Source organism: Scylla paramamosain, chromosome 4, assembly GCF_035594125.1.
Source record: "Scylla paramamosain isolate STU-SP2022 chromosome 4, ASM3559412v1, whole genome shotgun sequence".
NCBI classification, from domain to species: Eukaryota; Metazoa; Arthropoda; class Malacostraca; order Decapoda; family Portunidae; genus Scylla; species Scylla paramamosain.
Genome location: NC_087154.1, coordinates 13805091 through 13828622, shown reverse-complemented (window position 1 = coordinate 13828622; position 23532 = coordinate 13805091). Strand labels below are relative to the sequence as shown.

At 35.8% G+C, this 23532-nt stretch overlaps 1 protein-coding gene across 1 annotated transcript in view; it reads right to left on the bottom strand.

Moving 5' to 3' along the window:
• The window catches only part of LOC135099765 (histone-lysine N-methyltransferase 2C-like), a 157089-nt gene that overhangs the window by 32018 nt on the left and 101539 nt on the right, over window positions 1-23532 (bottom strand). The window contains exons 12-13 of the mRNA XM_064002278.1: window positions 18873-19063; window positions 17006-17142 (exon numbers count right to left, since the gene is read on the bottom strand). Coding sequence (XP_063858348.1) covers window positions 17006-17142; window positions 18873-19063 — 328 coding nt within the window. The remainder of the gene's footprint in view (window positions 1-17005; window positions 17143-18872; window positions 19064-23532) is intronic.

The following is a 23532-nucleotide window of genomic DNA, read 5'->3' as shown; positions in this document are numbered from 1 at the left end:
GGCAAACTAAAAATACCTGCATCTTTCCTTTTTTAAAGCCACATCCACATTATTGAAGAAAAAAATTTCTGTCTATTATTCATATGATAAAAACTAGTTTACAACTTGCCAATGACACTCAAGATTTATATCCCTAAAATCGTCACATTCATAATTACCACCTGTATTCTTTTATGGGGAATGAACACATGCATTCATTCAGTCAAATGGTACCATAATCCTCATGAAGTGTAACTTAAGCAATCTTACTAACCACTCAACATCAGTTGCAAAAACACTTCAAACATTCAACAACACATACATCTACACCTACAGCTTGTATAGCTTCCCCAGCTTTCATTCACTTCCACCAACTCTCCTTTCTGCTTAGTGATTCATCTTATTCTTCTAGTACATTAATTTCTCTATTATTACAGCAAGAACAATAGGCTTCATATCCTCTTCTACATTCAGCAATCCCTCAAAATGTTCCATCATCTCTTCCTACAGTAACCTTGCCAGTCAACATACTGGCATCCTTGGCTTTCACACTCTCTTCTTTCTTTGATATTCCTTTATCTCCTAATATATCTCTTATTCATCTGATTTTTTTTTTGTCACCTCTCATTTGCACTCACTTTTACATCATGTACAACATTCATTCATTCATTCATTCATTCATTCATTCTCTCTCTCTCTCTCTCTCTCTCTCTCTCTCTCTCTCTCTCTCTCTCTCTCTCTCTCTCTCTCTCTACCTGTCACATGACATCTCATCCTCATCCAATATAAGCCTCTCTTCAACTTTAGCTACATTTACTTTTCACTACCATTCACTTCACACTCACCAACTCATCATACCACATACCTCTGCTCCACATCCTACCATCACACTCATCCAATTACTACTTTTCTTCCAATCTTAATAACTTTTCACTTACACAATTTCCAAATTTTCCAGACACTATCAATCACTTTCTTTTTTTGCCTAATTCACTCACTATTATAAACTTCCTATCCAGTGCATATTCTGTGTATTTACCAAACTGACATACATGAAGGGCCATGCACATAGATTATTCCAGACTTCTGTGTATCTAATGGTAAAGCTGGGCTTCTTAATATTTCTCCTACTGGCAGTCTTCTTCACCTCCCTTTCATGTCCTCATATGTCCACTTTGTTCAACACAAACAGGTCCTCTCTATCTAGTTGTTCCACTCCTTTAATCACTCTAAACCCTCTCCTCTCTCATTTCTAAGACTACAAGCTCCAGCCTATAAAATCTTTTCAAATGACAGATGTCTTAAATTAGGTATAATTTTGGTTGCTTCTCTCTATACTCTTTCCAATTTCCTTATACACTTCATTATGAGGCATATTTGAGTCTTGGATGTATCATTGTAACAATCTTTCTCTCAGTGTCTCTTCACACACACACACACACACACACACACACACACACACACACACACATACACACACACACACCCACATATATATATATATATATATATATATATATATATATATATATATATATATATATATATATATATATATATATATATATATATATTATATATATATATATATATATATATATATATATATATATATATATATATATATATTATATATATTATATATATTATATATATATATATATATATATATATATATATATATATATATATATATATATATGTGGGTGTGTGTGTGTGTGTGTGTGTGTGTGTGTGTGTGTGTGTGTGTGTGAAGAGACACTGAGAGAAAGATTGTTACAATGATACATCCAAGACTCAAATATGCCTCATAATGAAGTGTATAAGGAAATTGGAAAGAGTATATATATATAAGAGTATATATATATATATATATATATATATATATATACTCGTATATATATATATATATATATATATATATATATATATATATATATATATATATATATATTATATATATATATATATATATATATATATATATATATATATATATATATATATATATATATATATACATATATATACATATATATATATATATATATATATATATATATATATATATATATACGAGGTGTGTCATTAAAGTTCCAGGACTGGTGCCACACAAGTTTTATTTCACATCCAGGCTACAAACTATAGGTTATCTCCTTCGAAGTAATCCCCCTGGCACCGCATGCACTTGTCCATCCTTCTCTGCCAGGCTTGCATGCACTGCTGGAAGGATTCTTGCGGGATGCTCCTCAGCTCCGTCGTCACGGCCTTTTTGATGTCGTCCGCATCATCAAAACGGGTCCCCTTCATGACCTCCTTGAGCTTGGGGAAGAGGAAGAAGTCGCACGGAGCGAGGTCAGGTGAGTAGGGCGGTTGCTCCAGCACGGCGATGTTCTTCTTGGCCAAGAACTCTCTGATGCTCAGGGCATTGTGAGCAGGCGCATTGTCGTGGTGAAGCAGCCACGAGTTGCCCTGCCACAACTCCCGCCTCTTCTCGCGCACTGCACGAAGCAGACGCCGCAGTACTTCTTTGTACACATGTTGGTTGACTGTCTGGCCCTGTGGCAAGAACTCGCAGTGGACGATGCCCCTCACATCGAAGAAAGCGATCAACATGACCTTGAAGCTGGACCTGGACTGCCTTGCTTTCTTCGGCCGTGGCGACGCCGGACTCTTCCATTGAAGGCTCTGGCGTTTGGTCTCCGGGTCGTACTCAAATACCCAGGACTCATCGCCGGTGATGACTCTCCTGAGCAAGTCTGGTTCAGTTTCCAGACGCTCGAGGATGTCCTGACACACCTGCATGCGTCGTCCCTTCTGGTCATCGTTCAGGAGTCTCGGCACCATCTTCGCACAGACTTTCCGCATGCCCAGATCTTCAGTGATAATCTTCCACACGCTGTTGTGGTTCATGCCAAGCTCATCTGCGATCTTTCGAACAGTCAACCGACGATCGTCACGCACCATCTGCTTGACACGCTCAACATTGGCCTCATTCCTGCTCGTTGAGGGTCTTCCACTCCTGGGGTCATCTTCCACGTCCTCCCGGCCCTCTTTGAACCTCTTGCACCACTCAAAAACACGTGAGCGTGACATTGTCTCATCCCCGTACACTTTTTGCAGCATACCCAGTGCTTCTGACGGCGTTTTCCCCCAACTGCACCAAAAACTTCAAGTTTGTTCGCTGTTCAGCGCTCATTGTTAAACGACCTGCAACAGAGGACATGATTTTAAAAGCACGTAAGAAAAAGATTAGTGACTGTAGAGGGTTGGGAGCGCAGTTGTATACTCCAGAAGGATTACTTTGAAGGGGAAATATGGTGGTTTGTGGCTTGGGTTTGAAATTCATCTTTTAGGACACCAGTCCTGGAACTTTAATGACACACCTCGTATGTATATATATATATATATATATATATATATATATATATATATATATATATATATATATATATATATATATATATATATATATATATATATATATATATATATATATATATATATATATATATATATATATATATATATATATATATATATATATATATATATATATATATATATATATATATATATATATATATATATATATATATATATATATATATATATATATATATATATATATATATATATATATATATATATATATATATATATATATATATATATATATATATATATATATATATATATATATATATATATATATATATATATATATATATATATATATATATATATATATATATATATATATATATATATATATATATATATATATATATATATATATATATATATATATATATATATATATATATATATATATATATATATATATATATATATATATATATATATATATATATATATATATATATATATATATATATATATATATATATATATATATATATATATATATATATATATATATATATATATAAGTAAAAGCCACTTTTATGTTCTCAACAGCTTGAGTTTTCCCTATTATTTAGTTTACATGTTTCTCTTGAAATAACCGGTTTATGGATATGATCTCCAGATCCTTTTCCTCTCCAACCCTGCTGATAACTTTAGTTCCCACCTTTAAATCATAATGTACCTGATGTTGATTTTGTCAAACTCTGTTTTTCACAGTTTTTAACTCCATTCCACATCTTATCTAGATCCTATTATAGCATCTATCTTTGTGAATTTTTATTTTTATTAATAGTTCTGCATGATCTGCAACCTCATATAACTTGTAACTCCATCCACATTATCATTTATAAATATTGCAGACATGACTGGCACCAGAACTGATCTCTATGGAACTATGCTTAATACTGTGGACTATTTTGATTACTGACTTTTAATAATTGTCCTCATTTCTCTTTTCCTTTAAAAGGTCTTCCATCCATCATAAGAGAATCTCTTCAGTTCTCTAACATTTTCCAAATCAGTCTTTTATGAAGTAATTTATCAAAAGCTTTTTAATGTCTAATTATATGCAGTCCATCAAACAATCTATTTTCAAATTATATGTCACTATTTAGTGGGAACATAACCTGTTAACTATCTCTTCCTTGAATTATATGTCATTCTTTAGTAGAAAGGTAACTGGTTTGTGGCATCTGATTTCCCTTTTCAAGAACCAAATTGATATTCCACGAGAATTTTGATTTCCTCTGAATACTGTCTCCATTTACTCTCTTAATTCTTTCAAGGAGCTTAGGGACCACATTCAATCATAATACTGGTCTATTAATTCAATGGATCTTTATCGTCCCCCTTATGTACTGGGGTAATATCTTGAGAAACCTTTCCATTACACAGGAAGGTTGCATTAATACAATATATTTCCTCTACAAGCTGCATTATTTTAATATCAAGCCTAATATGCCATCTGGGTCTAGTGCTTTCCTTACATCCAGTTTCTTCATCATATTTCTTATTTCTTGCTCACTTACCTGTATTTTGGTCTACACCCTACCTTTTCCTATGCTATTAGGTTTTACAAACTCATTCTCCCTTGAGAAAGCTTTGTATAACCTTTTATTATTTTTTCTCATAATCTTCAGATTATCATAAATGATTCCTACTTATACAGTACCCTCTCAAGTTTTACATATGTTTTTCTTTTGAAGACATATCTCTAAACTCAGATTGAGAAACTCTGGTCACTGAAAACACTAGAAAGCTGCTTATTTATTCCAGGTGCAAGGCCCAAAACTGCAAATGTTTAATCCTCACATCCAGCATGAAGCAGAGTTACAATGGTGCAAAACCATGGCATCTAAAACTGCATGTTTGTTCTCACAGCCAGCATGAAGCAGTGCTGCAGCAGTGCTGCACCACAGCACCACACCGCCTCTTCTCTACTAAACCTCATCTTCTTTTCCACACTGAAACTCAGGTGTCTGAGGCAACTGACAGTGGCCTCTTTTTTGTTCCCTCCTACTTTCTCTATCCTCAATTTCAATCCAAAGCTGAATGTTTCATCTATGTGCGCAATGACTTAACGTGCTCTTGTGCCCATGCTCTTGAACCTTCTGATTTTCCACCATCAAGCTACAACTACAGAATCACTCTCAAACTAAATTTATCTGTGCTGTATACCTCTCACCTAACTTCTCTGACTATAAAAAATTCTTTGACTACTTAACTTCCCTTATGTGGAGATCTCCATGCTTGGAAACTCCAAAGTTCACCACCAGCTTTGGCTTTCCACTCCCTTCATTGACCATCCTGGTGAACTAGCTTTCAACTTTGCTATCCTCCATGACCTAGAGCAACTGGTGCAACAGCTTACTTGCATTCCTGACCATCTTGGAGATACACCCAATATTCTTGACCTTTTCCTAACTTCTAATCCTTCTGCTTATGCTGTTACCTTTGCTTCTCCATTGGGCTCCTCCTGTCACAATCTCATAACTGTATCTTTTCCTATTGCTCCAATCCCTCCTCAGGATCCTCCTAAGCAGAGGTGCCTCTGGCATTTTCCTTCTGCTAGTTGGGGGAACCTGAGGAGATATTTTGCAGATTTTCCTTGGAATGACTACTGCTTCCATGTTGGAAACCCGTCTCTGTGTGCTGAGCTCATAACAAAGGTGATAGTGTCTGGAATGGAGGCATACATTCTTCACTCTTTTTCTCAACCTAAACCTTCCTAACCTTGGTTTAACACAGCCTGCTCTCATGCTATACATGACAGAGAGGTGGCCCACAAAAGGTACTTGAGCCTTCACCAGAATCTCATGTACTTTATATTACTGCCCAGAACCATGCCAAGTCTGTTCTCCAACTAGCCAAAAACTCCTTCATTAATAGAAAGTGTCAAAATTTTTAAAGATCAACTTCCCCTTGTGATTTCTGGCACCTAACCAAAAAATTCACTAAGAACTTTGCTTCTTTCCCTCCTTCATTTCAACCAGATGGCACCACTGCTATCACATCTATCTCTAAAGCTGAACTCTTCGTTCAAACCTTCACTAAAAACTTAACCTTGTACAATTCAGGACTTGTTCCTCCCTCTCCTCCACCTTCTGATGACTTCATGCTATCTATTAAAATTCTTTGCAATGATGTTTTCCATGCCCTTGCTGGTCTAAACCCTCGGAAAAGTTATGGACCTGATGGGGTCCTTCCTATTGTTCTCCAAAACTGGGGCTTTGTGCTTGCACCTTGCTAAGTCAAACTGTTTCAACTGTCTGTCAACATCTACCTTTCCTTCTTGCTGGAAGTTTGCCTGCATTCAGCCCATTCCTAAAAAGGGTGACCATTCTAAACCCTCAAACTATCACCCTACTGCTTTAATTTCCTGCCCATCTAAAGTTTTTGAATCTATCCTCAACAGGAAGATTTTTAAACATCTATCACTTCACAACCTTCTACCTGATCACTGGTATGAGTTCCGTCAAGGTTGCTCTACTGGTGATCTTCTGGATTTCTTTATTTAGTCTTGGTCATCTTCATTTAGAGATTTTTGTGAAACTTCTGCTGTTGCCTTAGACATCAAAAGCTTTTGACAGAGTCTGGCACAAAGATTTGACTTCCAAAATAGCCTCCTATGGCTTCTATCCTTCTCTGTAACTTCAGCTCAAGTTCCCTTTCTGACCATTCTATTGCTGCTGTGGTAGATAGTCATTGTTCTTCTCCTAAATTTATTAACAGTGGTGTTCCTCAGGGTTCTGTCTTCCTATTATTCATCAAGGATCTTCTAAACCAAACTTCTTGTCCTGTCCACTCCAACGCTGATGATACCACCCTGCACTTTTCCACGTCTTTTCAAAGATGTCCAACCCTTCAGGAAGTAAACAGTTCAAGCAGGGAAGCCACAGAACACTTGACTTCTGATCTCTCTAAAATTTCTGATTGGGGCAGAGCAAACTTGGTATTGTTCAATGCCTCAAAAACTCAATTCTTCTATCTATCAACTCAACACAACCTTCCAGACAACTATCCCCTCTTCTTCATTGACACTCAACTGCTCCCCTCTTCTACACTGAACATCCTCAATCTGTCCTTTTCATATAGTCTAAACTAGAAACTTCACATCTTATCTCTAGCTAAAACAGCTTCTATGAAGTTAGGCATTCTGAGACACCTCTGCCAGTTTTTCTCACCCTTCCAGCTGGTAACTCTGTACATGGGCCTTATCCATCCATGTATGGAGTATGCTTCACATGTCTGGGGAGGTTCCACTCATACTGTTCTTTTAGACAGGGTGGAATCATCTCATAAACTCCTCTCCTCTAACTGACTGTCTTCAGCCTTTTTCTTATCACCGCAATGTTGCATCTCTTGTTATCTTCTATCATTATTTTCATGCTAACTGCTCTTCTGATCTTGCTAACTGCATGCCTCCCTTCCTCCCGCAGCCTTGTTGCAAAAGACTTTCTTCTTTCTCTCACCCCTATTCTGTCCATCTCTCTAATTCTCAACCATTCATCCCTTTCTCTGGTAAACTCTGGAACTCCCTGCTTGGTTCTGTATTTCCACCTTCCTATGACTTGAATTCCTTCAAGAGGGAGGTTTCAAGACACCTATCCTTAATTTTTGACTACCGCTTCAGACCCTATTTGGGGACCGGCATATCAGTGTCTATGTGTGTGTGTGATTACCTAGTTGGGATTACTTTGTGTCATGCAGGAATGGAGTTATGCTTATACTGTCCCATCTCTGTATCTATTATCATCAAACTTAGTCTTAAAATTATGAATAGATTTTGCTTGCACCACATCCTTGTTTGGACAGTTCCATGTATCAACTACTCTCTGTGGAAAACTATTCTTTTAGATATCTCTTCTACAAATTTCTTTTTTCAGCTTCTTTCCATGTCCTCTAGCATTTCTTGTATCCCACAATACAATTTTGTAACTATCTAGCTTTTCCAGTCCTTTCATTTATCGCAATTAAGTCTCCTCTCTCCCTTTTTTTTTGTTCCAGAGTCAGAAGGTTTAGGTTTTCTAATCTCTTTTCATATGTCTCATCACTTAAGGCTGGGATAATTTTTATTGTTGCTCTTTGTATCCTCTCTAGTCTCTTGTTTAAGACTTGGTGACCATACCACAGCTGCATATTCCAATTTTGAACAAATTTTTGTTACAATTAGTTTCCTCATAATTTCTTCATCCAAATATACAAATGTAATTCTTACATTCCTTAGTAGATTAATTGTTTCTCCAATAGCCTTCTTAATGTGGTAGTAAGCTGTTAATGTGTTTTCTACTATCACCCAAGATCTTTTACTTCTATTATTTTTCCAATATAATTATTTCCCAACTTGTAAACACCAAATATTCTTTTTATACTCTTTCCAAATTCCAGTAAGCTACATTTCTTTGCATTAAATTTAATTTCCCATTTACAGCTCCATTTTCAATCTGGTTCAAATCTTGTTGTAAAGCTTTCTGATCTTCCTCTGTTTCAATTTCTTCATCAATTTAGCATCATCCACAAATAAACTCATATAGCTGTTGATTCCTCCCATCATATCATTAATATACACAGTGAACATGACTGCAGGCAATACTGAACCATGAGGTAATCCACTTACTACTTTTCTCCAGGATGGCTTTTGATCTTTAATGACTGCTCTCATTTCTCTATTGTTTAGGAAATCTTCCATCCATTTCAAAAGTCCATCTCCCACTCCACCAATGTTCTTTATCATCCACAGGAGTCTCTTATGTGGCACCTTGTCAAAAGGTCCTTTTTAAATCCAGTTAGATACTATCTACCCATCCATCTCACTCTTGTATTATGTCAATTATTCTCAGGTAAAAACAAATCAAAATACATGATCTCTCTCTATGAAATCCAAATTGTCTAAGATACGCAATCTCCCTTTACGAAATCCAAACAGCCAATCAGTTACTGACATTCTCTTCCAAGAATTTCATCCATCTTTCACAATTCTTTCACATTTCTTGTCACAACTGATGTTCATGATATTGGTTTGTAATTGAGATGGTCTTTTTATACCCTCCTTTAAATATTGGCACAATATCACCCTTTTTCCAGTCTCTTGGTACTTTGCTCTCTTTTAATGAATACTCAACAATATGATGTATTTTGTCTGCCAACTAACTATTACATTCCTTTAAAACCCAGTTTAATATACTATCTGGTCCTTGTGCTTTATCTACTTCTAACCACTCCATAATATCCTGTATTTCACTGATAGTTGCATTTATTTCTTCAAGAGTGTTAACTGCTGCATCTTCACTTCCTTGTACTTTAAGCTTGCTTTCTTTGTGAAGACTGAAAGGCATCACTCATCACCTCCACCATATCCTCAATATCTTCCTACTCTTTGCCATCCACCTCTAATTTTCCAATTACTTCCTTTCATTGTACCTTATTGTTGAGATGTTTGTTGAACAGTTTAGGCTGGTCTTTGCATTTATCTATTTTATCTCTCATATTTTCTACACTCTTCTCTCCATATCTTAACATATTTCTCTTTGTCATATTCTGCCCACAAATTTTGTCTGCTTCCTCTCTTTCCAAGCAGTATTTCTTTCTCTTTCTGATATTTAATACCTCCTATTAAAAAAGTCTTTATGTTCAACTTCTCTTCCTCTTACTTTTGGTATATATCTTTGCACTCCATTATATATTTCACCATTTTTTTTTCATTTCCTTTCCACTCTTTAAACCTTCTCCACTCAGTTTCTTCAAAGTATTTCTAAAGCTGATTGAATTTCTTTTTTTATAACTGAACCTTCCAATGCAATGGTTTCTTCTTCTTCGCTCTTCTTTAACTTGTTTTAAAGTTAGTTTTATTACCACTTGATTCCTTTTCTTATTGGAAATTTATATTCCATATTGTCTACAGTTTTTAGTTCCTTAGTAATTTTTAAGTCTAGGCTTGATAGTTCTTCATTTTCTCTGTATCTTGTATTCTCTCCAACCCACTGGGTTAGTGTGTTCTCCATCATCAATGTGAAGAGTTTGTATCCCCCATGACATGACCCCTTCTGTGGTCATCAAATCTTCCCAACAAACTTCTTTGCAGTTAAAATCTCCAAGCAGTACTACCTTGTCATTCTCACTCATTATTCTGTCCAAACAATCTCATGTGTCTTCCAACAGAGTACCATAATCTTCTATATCCCATGAGCTTGTCTTTGGTGGGACAAATACCACAACAAAGATCCTTAGTCCTTTTCCTGCCTGTTTTATCTTCACTTCAATCATTTTCACCTTTTTCTTCTCCAAAAAATACTTCTTTCACTTGTAGTTCTTTTCTTATAAACATAGGTACTCTACCAACCTGTTTCTTTTCTTTTATTTTCATCCACATGTACTTTCCTTCACCAATATGAACTGCAGTAATTTCATCAGTACTAAATTTAGATTCAGTTATTCCCATGTCAAGCTTATTTTCGTAAGAAATCGTTTATCTCTTGCGCTGATAATATCCCATTGATATTGGTATATGCCACATTTAGCTCTTTCAACTCTTCTCCCTGTTTCTTACGTACCACTTCTTTAATTTCATGTCTACTACTTTCCAATGTAATTTCTTTTTTTCTTCCTCAGTTCATTCCCCATTTTTTCCTATGCCTGTTTCAACATATCATTCATTTTCTTTCTTTCCTCTTTACTTAAGTCTCTTCTTATCCATATCTGTTTATAGTTATCCTTTTTTGTCAGTTTCCAGGCATTAGACAACTGCTTCTGCAGCAATCTGAGACCTAAACTAACTTTTATTGCCCTGTTATCCCCTTCCACATATTTGCCAATTCTTGTCACTTCTTCATTCTCTTCCACTTTGCTGTCACTTTCCTCTTCAGCTTGACTAATCACTTTGACTAACTCTTTATAAAATTTATCTCTCATATCTGATAGATTTCACTTCATCCTTGACACCAAACTATTACACACTTTTTCTTTTTTTCTGTATCCCTAACTAACTTCTTATATTTGATTACTTTCACCCCTGAATTTTCCATTTCTTCCTTTAATTGCACTTCCATAACGTCTTTTATATTCATCTCCTCTTCTTCCTGCTTCTTTGTCCAATCCTGTTGCTCTTATTAATTTCCTTGATGTTTTCTGTGTTTACATCTACTATCTTAACACAATCCTAAACTTTCTCAGCAAAACTGCCAGTTTTTCCTTAGTTCACTATTTTCTCTTTCTAGAGAAGCTACCCCAACTGTCAATTCGTGAACAGTTTTTTCTAGCATCAGAAGCTTCCTAAATACCATCATCTTTGGTATTTGTTTTCTCTGGTTTAAATCTTCTAAAATCCCTCATACCTGGACTTTTATGAATGTCTTCCAGCCAACTCTCCATTTCATCTTCATCCTCAGCCATTTGTTAACATTTATCAGTTGATGCACCTTTTGATCAAGCACCACCACCCTCTATGAGTACCATTTCCCCAATTTTTTGTCTGACTACAAGGTAGGACAGTAGCATGTGGCCACAACTCAGGCCTGCAAGCTGTGTTTAGTCTAATTTCTATCCGGAAATGCTGTATTTCTGGAGCCCTCCTGCAACACCTCCGCTCAATTTTGAGTCTTTGTTTGTATGGCAGATCCCTCAAACTTGGAAGTAACTTTGTTGCTGCTCTTTGTATCCCTTCCAATTTTTTTATAGATTTCTTGGTGCTAGGTGACCATAGCACAGCTGCATTTTGAGCATATCATGGTCACAATAAATTTTTTTTATACCATTTCTTCATCCAGATGTGTAAATGCTGTCCTTATGTTTCTCAGTTGGTTATATGTTTCTCCTCTAATCTTCTTTATGTGCTTCTCTGGTGACAGATTATTAGTAATTATTACAACAAGGTCTTTTCTGTTCTTTTGCTGATTGTCTCCTTCCCAATAAATAATCTCCAATAAATAATCTCCTGTCTGTATCTTGCCACTCTTGCCATATTTTATCACAATGCATATTTTTGCATTGAATTCTATTTGCCACTTTTAGCTCCACTCCCAGATCTTGTTTAGGTTCTGTTGGAATGCCATGCAATCTTTCTCTTTTTCTATTTTTCTCAATAATTTTGTATCATCTGCAAATAAGCTAACATAGCTGGTTATTTCTACTGGTATATCATTAATGTATACAGCAAACATTACCAGTGCCAACACAGAACCCTGAGGAACTCCACTTAAAACTTTCTTCCAGGCTGACCTTTGATCCTTCATTACTCATCTCTCTATCATTCTTGTGTGTGTGAGTGTTATGTCCTCACATCTCGAACAAAGCAGCACTGTGGCTGTACAGCACAATAACATCTAAGACTGCATGTGTGTGTTTTGTTCTGACATCTAATGTGAAGCAGCACTGCAGTATTGCAGCACTGCAGTATTGCAGCACCACAGCATCTAAAGCTGTGTGTGTGTTCTGTTCTCACATCTGGCGTGACACAGTGCCACAGTGGTAAGACACCTCTCATATGTTTGTTTCTTCACAATAAAGCAGTGCTGTAGCTGGGCTTCCTCTCCCAGTCTCACATGCAAACCAGTGTGACTACCGTTGTGGCTAATAAATGGTTTATCCACATCTTCCTCTCCCACTCTCTCGCATGCAAGCTAGCTAGTGTGGTGGATAATAAATGGTTTTTCCATAGAAATCCATATACAATATACTATATATCATGTATATATTTATTTTTACTATGTATGATAGCAATGATAGGAATGCATGTTCCATACATGATGAAAGTACAAAACTAGGGGAGATAATGCGTGTAAGTCAGGATGGTAAGAATTAAGATTGGAGGATCGTGAAACTCAGGGGGATGCTGCAATCAATTAATTCCCTCAGCTTTTTAGCTTTCCAGAGCTAAAAAGCCTTTAAGTTATAAATTATATTGTTAATATTTTTCTTTTCTTCAACCTTTCATATATTCATTTCTTTCTTCTCCATCTTTATGGTCTCCTCTATATTGGATCTTGTTAATGCACATCTACACATCCATTATAGAACCAATCTTTGTCTTCCTGCTGATTTTGTGACATTTCTTCCATTTTCTGATTCCCCTCAGATTTGGAAGCATAGTCCAATCCTTGAAATAATTCCAAAGCTTTACAGATTTCACTTTGCTGTAATTAAACCCTCCTATTTTATGTTTGTTTCTTTATTTTTTTCTCATTTACTTTAAATTCTATTACAGCATGATCACTCTTAACCCACAAACGCTCTAGCTTGACATCCACAATAATCAATAAATCTAGACAAGATGGTTCCCCCTTTGCCTTCAAACCTTGTGCTTTCCTTTATCTATGAAGTTTACAAGTTGTCCATTACCATTTTAAACAGCATGCTTGTCTTAGACTCTATGCTTTCTTTGGTGTAGCACTCCTTATAACATGCTCCTTTACAATTAAAGTCTCCCATAACCACTGTTTTTTTTCTCTTTAAACAACTTCTCTAAACACTTTTATATATCTATTATTATTTTCTCATAACTTCTTTGCTTTGTTTCTTTATAGTGTTAGTGGCACAAACACAACTATGTAATTTTGTTTTCTACCTCTTTTTTCTTGATTTTTATCTTTAGAGTTCCAGTCAGATCCCTCCATATTCAACTTCACCAACTATTATTTCCTTCTTCACAAAGGATATCACTCTCCCTCCTTCCCTCTCTATTTCTCTTCCATATTTCATATCTATCTTCATCAATAAATTTTGTCTCCATTGTGTGACATAATTTTGCCTCAATCAGGCCAACAATTTTAGGTTTCTTCTCTCTTAAATAGTCATTCAGTTTGGGTAGCAATGACATAATACCATTAACATTTACATACATTATTCTCTAATATTCAACTCCATACTTTGATTCCTCTGTTTTTTTTTCTCTGCATGTAACCAAGTTTCTTATCCTCATATCCAAAATCTTAATTCATTCAATTCAGCTCTCTCTTGTTCATTTACATCCTTTCTTCTCCAAAATTTTCTTCCATTCTTCTATTCTCACTAGCTTCCTAGCTAGCCATGCTAGCATTTCCTCAGCATCACATTGTGGCCTGCAGTGCTTGTCACTAAGATCATCGCTGCTTACGCAGGTTGATGCACACCTACTCATGCACATCAGTGCCACTAATGATAAATACCCACAGCACTGTGCCATATGCACTGTATTTCTTTATTTTTTTTTATCATCCATGACACCTTACCATATGTCTCCATTTCCTACACTAGTTACAGAAAGGGAAAAGAAGAGGAATGAGGAAAACACAGTTAATCACAATCAGCATGAAAGAGATAACTGAAAAATCCAATAGTGGTTGTACCATCATGTTGCTGAGCAGCATGTACAGTAAGCCTAATATTACAACTGCTACCATAATGAAGGATAACGAGAAGTTCCTGGAAATAAAGGCAGCATAATGCATCAACAAGTTAAGTGACATCAAGAAATACTAAAGTAAAGGAAATGGAGGATTTATTAATGTTGTGGATTAAAGAGAAAGAATGCACCAGTGACTATCACTAATGCTTTTATCTGTGAAAAGATCAGGATGATTTACCATCATTATAAAGAGAAACCCAAGATTAGCTGTACATTGTACCATTAATTTTGTATGATTTTTGTATATATTTCATATCTTTATTAAATTTTTAGGTTATTTTTTGTCACTGGGAACCAATTAATTTTTCCTATAAGTTCTTGAGTTTGAATAACAAACAATTCGATCAATGAACATCCCACTGGAACAAATAAAGTTCAATACCACGGGGTCCACTGCACATATATTGCAACTCAATCAATGCAAGAAGTGATGTTTACACAGGAAAGTCACATGCCATCTCAAAGCTGACAAATAATAAGCAATTTCCATACATTCCTCCTCCCATGCCCCACATCAGCCAGGCTTGCAGTCACGCTGTTGTTCACATGCTTAACTGGACAGTGGCTCACTGCAACATATTGTCAAGGGAGGACATCACAGCCATTGCATCCTTCTACAAAACTGGATACACAACTCATGCCATCTCTGACCACATGGGTGTCAATGTCCACCAAATTCAATGGTAAACAAAGCACATATATGATGCTGGAGACAAAAGAACACCACAAGACATCCAGTAGAACACTACAACTGGTGCACCATGAACGAGTCTGACCCTTGTGTATCAGCCAAGAAAATAAAGGAAGATAAATGAAGACTGCTAAGTGACACATGTTAGAACATTATCTGGCTACATCAATGGTGACCTTTGCTACTGCAGCTTAGCAGTGCAACTGAAACCTGTCCTCTCCATCACCCATCAAAAGAAGGCTCGGTTCTTGTGAGAAAATGAAGGACTGGATCCAAGAGCAGTGGCATGGTGTGCTGTGGAGCAACAATCCAGCCAGCAACCCACTTGATCCCAGATACACTTCACCAGCCACCAGGTTCCCTGATTCATTGATGGTGTGGGGCTGCTTCTCTTGCTATAGCGTGGGAAACTTAGTAGTGTTACCCAAGAACACTGTCATGAAACAGACTAACAACTTGGAATTCCTATGCAACTATCTATTAGGATCTTTTTAGATCTTTTGAGCAGTGTTGTGCCACCTTTATGCACACTGCCTAAGGAATAAAGAAATGGCTCAGGGGTAGCAGTGTGGCATTCTTCAAAGACTGGCCTGCAAAATCTCCTAACTTAAACCCCATACAGAATTTGTGGGCAATTGTAAAATGCATTTTATTCCACCATAACTGCTCAACTGTACCTAAGCTCTAAGATTCACTGAATCAACTCTGGAGGGTTTTTGCCCCACAGCACCTCAATGTGCTTGCCAGCAGCCTTCCTACACAGCTGCAAGTGTACGAAACATAAGGGAAGGCCAACAAAATACTAGTTGTAAAATAAATAGATTTTTTAAATGCTATACGTGTTTACGTGAATTATGTGTGTGAGTCAGAAATGCAACAATATTAATGGTGTGAACTGCACAGTATACTTTAGCCTATCAGTCTCTCTGTTCATGTATTTCCCTATTTTGCAGGTTTCTCTTTTTCATTTAAAAATTTCTTCCCTTTTTCTTTACTTTCTACACTCCTTCACTAGTTGCCTCTCTTCTTTTTCCTTCACTGCCTTGTTAGGAATATCTCTTATTCTGAGGTCATCAATGAAGTCATCCATTTTAAGTGTCTCTCTTTTTCTCTCCAAACCTATTTTCTTCCATCTAATGCTTTTTTCACACTATTCATGCTCTCTATTCATGGTTATCCCTATATATATATATATATATATATATATATATATATATATATATATATATATATATATATATATATATATATATATATATATATATATATATATATATATATATATATATATATATATATATATATATATATATATATATATATAAAAAAACCTTGGTAATGAGCTTTTACAAACAAGAGGACATGAATTTCATTCCTGCAACAAATTAAAGGTATCAGTACGAGTATCTATGCAAGATCTCTACACAAACACAAAGTACACCTTTACGTGTTGGTTAGTTAGTCTGTTCTGTCATCTTTACCCACATGACAGATCACATAAAAATAACAAAATATCAAAAGGAACATACTTGTTCGTGGTGACTGGTTTGGAGATGGAATTATATTGCTGCAGCTGGTGCACACATATTCATAAGAATGATCAGCATTCCATTTTGCTTGGATAATACTAAGATCTGCATCAGCATCACACATACTGTGAACATGCCTGAAAACAAGAAATAAAATTGTGTGTATATGTGTAAAGAAATTATTGTCCAAAAATATATACCCACTTCATATGATTTTAGCAGTTATGGTGATCATTAGAAGGCAAAGTAAATACATTCATCTAACACCACTAAGGCGATGAATATGGTAGAATTCCACAGGATTGCAGCCATAACAGAACAGCTGGAGACATACTGGGCTAACTGTGATCACAATATCGCCATACAAAAAGTTGTCATGGTTACATTAAATCAATCCACACTTAATGACTGTTTAAGGTTTATACATTTCAGTAACTTACTGATTTTTCTTGCCCTTAAGCTTAACAAGAACAAAGCCTGATATATATGGAGCAATCTTCACAGAAAATTCAGATAAACAAGGCTTGTGGCTGCTTCTATCACTGAACATAATGCTAACATGGCTTGCAGCTTGCTTCCATCACTAAATATGACATTATCAAGGCTAGCACCCCCTTCAGTCACTGAACATAATGCTAACAAAACTTGCACCCCTTCTATTTCTGAATATAACACTAACATAGCTTATGGCCATCTTCTTTTCACTGAACATAACCTTTCCATCACTAAATTTAATGTTAACAACCTGTAGCCCTCTTTCATCCTTGAACACAATACTGTCAAATCTAAACTGAGGCATGTGATGTATAATCCTCCTGCTGCACTGCTGTCACCTCTACAACTGTCAAACTAATCTCCGTTCCACCTGCCTGGGCTGTTTATTGTGAAATGAAAATTGGTCATTTTATCATTTTCTTCATTATTCATGTTTGCATATTAGGGCAGAGTGATTTTTCCTTTTTTTCAATTTTGGTGTTCTAATAGACAGAAAGTGGTGCATACATGAGGAAATAGCCTCTGCAAAATCTTAGGCCCATAGATATACATCTTCTGCCCACAGGAGATGAAAACAAATCACAATTTTAAAGCCAAAATTGTAAATTTAGCATTTTTGGAAAAATATTTCCACATACCTAACACTATTTCTAATAGAGATAAAGTTGATGATATGGACTCCATATAGTTGCATTTCCAAATGTGTTGTCCTGTTAATATTTTCTGCCGCTGGTAACATCACAAAATCTTGATAAATACAGGGACTTCTTGCACATATTCAGATGTGCCGTACATGTAAAATATTAGATATCTAACATTTATTTGGTCACTTATACTTGAAATTAGCTCAAAACTTCTGTTTTTAACATCTAGAACCATAGCCTATTCTTTTTTCCCCAGGAAAGGTGTAAAGCTTATTATTATTATTATACTTGCTATGTAAAAGATTTGTCTTTTGAAGGCAGATTGTAACTACTTTCTTCCTTTGTTGAAAAGAAAGGAAATGGTCAATAAGGACAAACGGGCAAAAAAATTGCAGTATTCCTGTCCTCCCAAATATGGCTGCCTAAAATACATATTATCGCACTTTCCAGAGAATTTCATTCAATATCCACCCTCTTTATATCACATCAAAATGGGAATACTGTTGTGATTTGTCACTATAGATACACTCTACATTATTCATAAGATGAAAATTCATTTATCAGGTAAGCTTCTAAGTAAGTTCCTTGAAAAAATGTATTCAAAGATGCAAAAACTTGTTTATCTCCCAATATTTTCTTTCCCTGTATATTAGTTCATAAGTGATCCATCATTTTTTCCCCAATATATCCACTCCACATATAGTAAATTCTTGAAAGAACTAACTTACCTCTGACACTTTGTACACATGGCCATACTTTTCTGGGCTATTGCTCGATATGCCTTGTGACAAATTGGACATGCAAAGCCTTTATTACGGAGCTGATAGCAGGAGTCACACACAGTGAAGTTGGAATGCCAGCGCGAAGAGAGACCATTGCCAGGAGTTCGAGACCCACAGTCACCACACACTCTGCAAGTCTAAAAAGATTAAATATTATTAGAATACAATGCCACACTGGCAAAAGCATAGTAAAAAGTGCCAAGTTTCAAGTTTTCTTAGAGTTTTGACAAGTTTTTGGGTAATCCCTAAATTCTCCTTATCCTAAGTTTTGGGCCTCTCCTTGTAAGTTTCATGCAGTCTGTTGAACTGCTTTAGGCACTTGGTTCACAGTACAAGTCCAAGTTATAAATATTGCATTATCTTATGTGTGAAGAATCTCTGGTAGCAGTAAGTAACCTAAAATGTGCACAGGCCTGAGAACATGTTAGGCCACTTAGCTAGAGTTGTCTGCATGTTAGAGTGGTGGTAAGAGAGTAGGATGAAATGTTGTTGTGTGTGGGTGGTTGCTAGAGCAGATCCTATGTGTTGTCCCATAGGAAACTGAAGTATATCTGCTTGGGATGCGCTGCTCATGTGCAAAGGGGATCTGAATCCTATCCAATCCTGGATTGTTGCTAGTTAATTCTGCTAATTGGAATGACTAATTCTTAGATCAAAATAGTTATTACCATCGTCAATAATAATGTTTTGTTGGAAATGATACATTTCTGATGTAGTACCACCAATGAGAAAAATAAACTTTACATAATTATATTAAGTTGGCCTTTAATTTTCAGTACTTTAAGTCTGTGGAACCACTTTACAGGAATTGGTGACAGACAGGCCCCTGGTGTTGGTGTTAACAGTGGGGAATGGTATGTCTATCAGACATGCTGGAGAAGGCACAGCTTAGCAATGGGATGAGAAATTGTACCTGAGAATCTTTTGTCCTGAGTCATGTTGTCTCTCTTTTGGGTGGACAGCTAGTTTTAATACTGAAACTATCTCTGCTCGGACATTGTTATTCATGTGTCACTCAGGGCACAGCTGCAGATGGTAGGTAAAGAATAAATCTACCTTCAGCTTCTTTCAGTAGAGAGATGTTATTGTTTGTTGTGATATTAGGATCTGCTAGCATAAAACCTAATTTCTCTAATCTAATAACCTAAATATTATTAATTTCCAAACAGAGGCTGTGTCATATTTCCGATTGAATTTGCTCCCTGTGAAACCCTGTAGTTTTAATCTTGGCTTGGAGTATGTCTTCTGTGAGCAATGATATAGGAAGGCCCTTACTTTTGTTGTTTTACCTCCCTTGCCTATTATAACTAACATTAGGGTAGGCAATATAGTATATTCCTTAGATGCAGCAGCAGTTAAGATTACGGTTTCCTTTGCCTTTCATTCAGTTTCCTGTTTGTTAGTTTCGATTTTGGGAAAAGGGCATGATAGTTTTTTTTCTCTCTCTCATTGAATTTACTATTGTTGATATTGGGACTGGTACAGTCTTTGTTGTAATGTCTAGGGTCTAGGCACTCATTACACTCTTACTTGCTATGCCCTTTTTAATTTTAATTTGGCATTTGGGTAATTACTGCATTTGAACCAATGATTCTGGCACTGGCATATCCAACACTAATTTTTTTTTTCTCTTCCTTTGGTTGCTCAATGGAGGTTCAAATTCCTTTTAAGCCATAGATTTACTACTCTCGCAAATATTTCATTCCTCAAACAATTTAGAACTGCCTCAATATTTAGCATTTGTTCTTTCAACTCTTTATATTTTCTATTATGGGAGCTAGAAGGTAATTCAAAAGGAATACAGAGCACATTTCATCTCCAGAAATGTTTGGAGCATCAAGACTTGAAAAAGCATTCCAATTTGGCAATAAACTGTTTGAGAATGGTAATGTCATGTTTAGGCTTCTGCAAATTGGCAATTTCAGTCACTGGGGCACACCTAATTCTTTCTTCCCTGCCTTATGTATCTTTTAGTAGTTGAATGGCAAGTTTATAATAGATGCCTCTAGTTTAAATCCTGATATTGACTGTGCAGCTTTCCCCTCTAATTAGCCCTTAAGGCAGGTGAGTTTCTGAATTCCAATTATGTCTTTGGTGTGTGGAACAGTCACACATGTTCCAAAACTCACCTGGTTATATCTCTATTAAAAGAGGGTAAATTTAATTTTTGGCAGTTTTAATCCTATTTGCTTTCTTGTTTTATAGTTTATGTGATGTCTTATCTAGTGAGGATTTCATTTATTCCTTCTTCATATGAACCTCAACCAATGCCTCCTGCATACTAACCTGGTCTAAAATATTGCAAATTTTATCATTACTGTTGTGAATTTTTGCTAGTATGATTTCTAAGGTTGTTTACTTGGCTTTTAGTTCATGTCTGCTAACAGCATGAATAAATTTTTCAAGATCCTTGCTTAATGCAGTGATGCTTGCCCTTAATTCTCCTGATTCATTTGACAACACAAATCAAAGACAATTGAATGAATTATTGTTATGAAAAACAAGCTGTTGTTATGCATGCTGTTAATGCACCTTATCCACCGCACTGTTGCAAAGCTGCACCATTGAATTGGGTAAATGGATTCTACTGTGACCTGACACTGCAAACTTATGAATTAGAGTTGCTAATTCTTAGTGTTGTCAGGTATATGATGGCCACCTGATACACAGCTTTGTTCTCTAGCAGCAATGGGTTGAACTCACACTCAACACCACTATGTGCCCCACTACAATTATTTGGGAGTTAAGTGTTGGCCTTGGCCTTGGTGAGGTCCACTTTAGCATCAGTTGGCCTTGACCTTAGTGAGGTCCACTTTAGCATCACACAGCAAAGAGTTTAGAGACACTCAGACACATGAGGGCGGGCACGAATGTTTAAATATCATGTAGTTCATTAGCAATGATCCAGTTCAAAGGACTCATGGGAGTGTTCAAAGTAATGGTGTTGTTGCTACATATCACCAGGAATTTTAATTCCTGAAATGTTGTCATGGACTTTGCAGAAGCTCATACTCAGGTGTTTCTTCATGAAAATATTGCAAACATATTTTTATAGTTCATTTGAGGTATATAGTGAGTTGTAAAATGCAGTAAAAATAAGTAGTTATGAGATTGATTTGTGGGAAATGTAGTGGCACCTATATACAAGAAATTAATATAAATCAGGTTTACACATATCTATGAATATTTTCTTTATACTTCTGTTTAAATACTCAAAGTGGTTGCCAGCAAGTGTTGACAGAAAAAAATAAGATTTTTGTCAAAAGAGACTATGGTTTTGAAGAACAGAGGTTGCAGGGCCAAAGGAATGAATTGTGAAAAGCTCATATTTTGTCTTAAGTTATATATACAGGATCCATTTATTATCTGATAGGCTAATACATATCCACAGTACTATTATTTACATGTATGAGTGTGCTGTTAAGAATGAACAAAAAAGAATATAGTTTTGTTTTGGTTCTATAGAGAATGTCATACCTCATAGCCAACAGCTATCAGCTATTTATTATTTTTCTCTTTCTTTTTGCTTAGTAATTTTCCTGGCAATCATTGATGGTATTTAAATAGATAAATAAATAGATTCCCATAGATATGTGTAAACCTGATAAATATTCATCCCTTGTCATATATTGCTATCATTAGAGATCCCACAACCACAAATCAATCCCACAACTATTTTGTTAGCTCATTACAAGGCACAAGAAATGAATTAGAAAGAAAATAAATAAATAATAATAATTTGAGCTTTCTATAAATAAATAAATAGATAAATAATAATAATTTGAGCTTTCTATAAGTTCACAGCACCACATCAGGAATGAAAATTTCTGGCATTATGTAGCATCTACAGTCTTATAATGCAAACACCCCCCACCCACATTTGGACTAGTACAAGACCCGGTTATGAATGTTGTTTTAACTCATGGGTGGCTCATCTCTGGTAGCGCTAAGTAACCTAAGTTGTACATAGGACAGAATACGTTAGGCTACTTAGCTGGAGCTATCCACATGTTGTAGCAACAAGAAAACTGGCTTAAGTATTGTACAGGTGGTTGAGCAGATCTCGTGTGTTGTCCCATAGGAAAATGAAGTATGCTTGGGATGTGCTGCTCACATGCTTATAACCACTAGACAATGATGATATGAATCCTATCTGACCCTGGATCAATGCTAAATGAAATGACTCAATCTTAAATTGAAATAGTTATTATCCAATATAATATAATATATTTCCAACACTGTCATATCAAAATCAACTATGTTCTGTTAATGTGGTAATCATTACATAATGTGTGAAAAAGCTACTGGACTTGATAGTGATAAGGTCGATCATGTGGCTCTGGTGTGTGACACCAATGTGTGATGTAATGTGTTAAAGCACCAAGAAAATTTGCTGTAAGATCCAGATACCTCCTTGTTTTATTGTTTTCAGAAAGATTGCAAAGAAAATTTTGTTGGAGAGAGTGTTATATCAACTGCACTGCATGAGGCTGAAACAGGGAATATAAGAGCAGGAGAGAATGATGAAATTAAACATGAAGCTGAAGTGTCTGAGTAATGTATGAATAAAGAAAAGGATTAAGGTGTGAAAAAGCATACTGAAAAG